Source organism: Nicotiana tabacum, chromosome 8 (assembly GCF_000715075.1).
Source record: "Nicotiana tabacum cultivar K326 chromosome 8, ASM71507v2, whole genome shotgun sequence".
NCBI classification, from domain to species: domain Eukaryota; kingdom Viridiplantae; phylum Streptophyta; class Magnoliopsida; order Solanales; family Solanaceae; genus Nicotiana; species Nicotiana tabacum.
The window spans coordinates 35,765,189-35,766,616 of record NC_134087.1 but is presented as its reverse complement, the minus strand read 5'-3'; the positions used below and the strand labels follow the sequence as shown (position 1 = coordinate 35,766,616).

At 37.6% G+C, this 1,428-nt stretch overlaps 1 protein-coding gene across 1 annotated transcript; it reads right to left on the bottom strand.

Annotated features, from left to right (window-relative positions):
* Window positions 1-235: 235 nt before the first annotated feature.
* On the bottom strand, window positions 236-871 carry LOC107819027 (calcineurin B-like protein 3). The gene has a single exon (XM_016645104.2). It carries the CDS (start codon window positions 869-871, stop codon window positions 236-238), a length of 636 nt encoding a protein of 211 aa, XP_016500590.2.
* Between the last annotated feature and the right edge of the window lie 557 nt (window positions 872-1,428).

Sequence of the window (1,428 nt, the reverse complement as noted above, 5' to 3'; positions counted from 1 at the left end):
TAACCTGCAACTATGGAATATATATGAATAATAGTAACCACCATAAAACCTGCAGTAGTCCTTCCAAAGCTTTCCAAGTAGAAGCGTCTTACGGATAAACCTGTGAATCGTAAATATCATGAAAACCTCTGGGGAAGCACAAGGTTTTCTTATAGTAATTAGTAACTGTTAACAAGATTACCATGTTCCTGACGAGAAAATGACCATAGCACTGGATACGAGTATCGTCCACAACTCACGTATCTTCAACTTGAGAGTGAATAAAACTAGGTAATGTGGTGGTGATATTTTTGAGGTATTGAAGGGTCATGTGCTTCAAGAGAATTGGTTGCCGCAGAACAAGGCGACGCCACTCATCTTCGTCGATCTTGCCATAGCATTTGGTGTTTGCTTGTTCAAAGGTCTTCTCAATAATGCTTTCTATGACATCATCTGAAAGATCCATACTAGATTCAGCTATTGTAGCTATTATAATTTGTTTGATCCCCGATCTTTCGATAAATCCTTGCTTGTGAAGGTCATATAACTTGAATGAAAAATCAATCTTATCATCAGTAGGAGCATATGGGTGAAATACAGAAAGAGTACGAACAAATTCTTTGAAATTCAATGCCCCGTTGTGCTTTGTGACGAATAAGTAAAAAATCTGATCTGCAAACAAGCGCTCGTTTTTATTCCTCTTGAATAGTGCAAGCTGGAATTCTTCCTTGTTGATCAGCCCATCATCCACCACAATACTTCTTATCTTTTTAAATAATTCATACAAAGCTTCAATTTCACATAAGCTGAAGAGAGTCTCCCTTGCATGTACTTCAAGATTTTCCAGGTCCCTGCATTGTTGCTCATATAAACAAGAATCGCAACAATTCATAACTGCTAAGCGTAAGCTTCACTCCATCTAAAAATAGGGAGCAAGTCTAAGGGAAGGAGGTAATGCAATAAAAGCTAAGCTCCATCATTATGGGCCATTCTTTGGTTTTATGAAGAATCAAAGAATGAGTCTATGGAGGAGGCTTGTGTTTTTGTGGGGGCAGTATATTTTATTTTATTTTTAAAAAGGCAAATGATACGAGACCTTATCAAGAAACTTGATTAGCGATAGGGAATTGAATATTGAACTGACTAATTGGATGGCATTGAAGAGATAGAAAATGGACAAACGAAGAAGGACCCAGGAGGAGGAAGACATGCAACAAATTGGAGGGGAGAAGGAAATGGAGAAGATGACAAGTAAATCAGGATTCCGAAGGAAGAAGTACAACAAACTGAATGGTAGAGAAAAAATGATTTCTATTTTCGCCAGTCATTGGCTAGGAACTTGACAAGTTGAATTCTTTAAGATTTTGAACCCTTAAAGCCAAAACTTAAGCATTTTGAGTCTTAACTGCTAGACCAGAAAAGCGTTACTATGAATTGCCAGACTTCGCT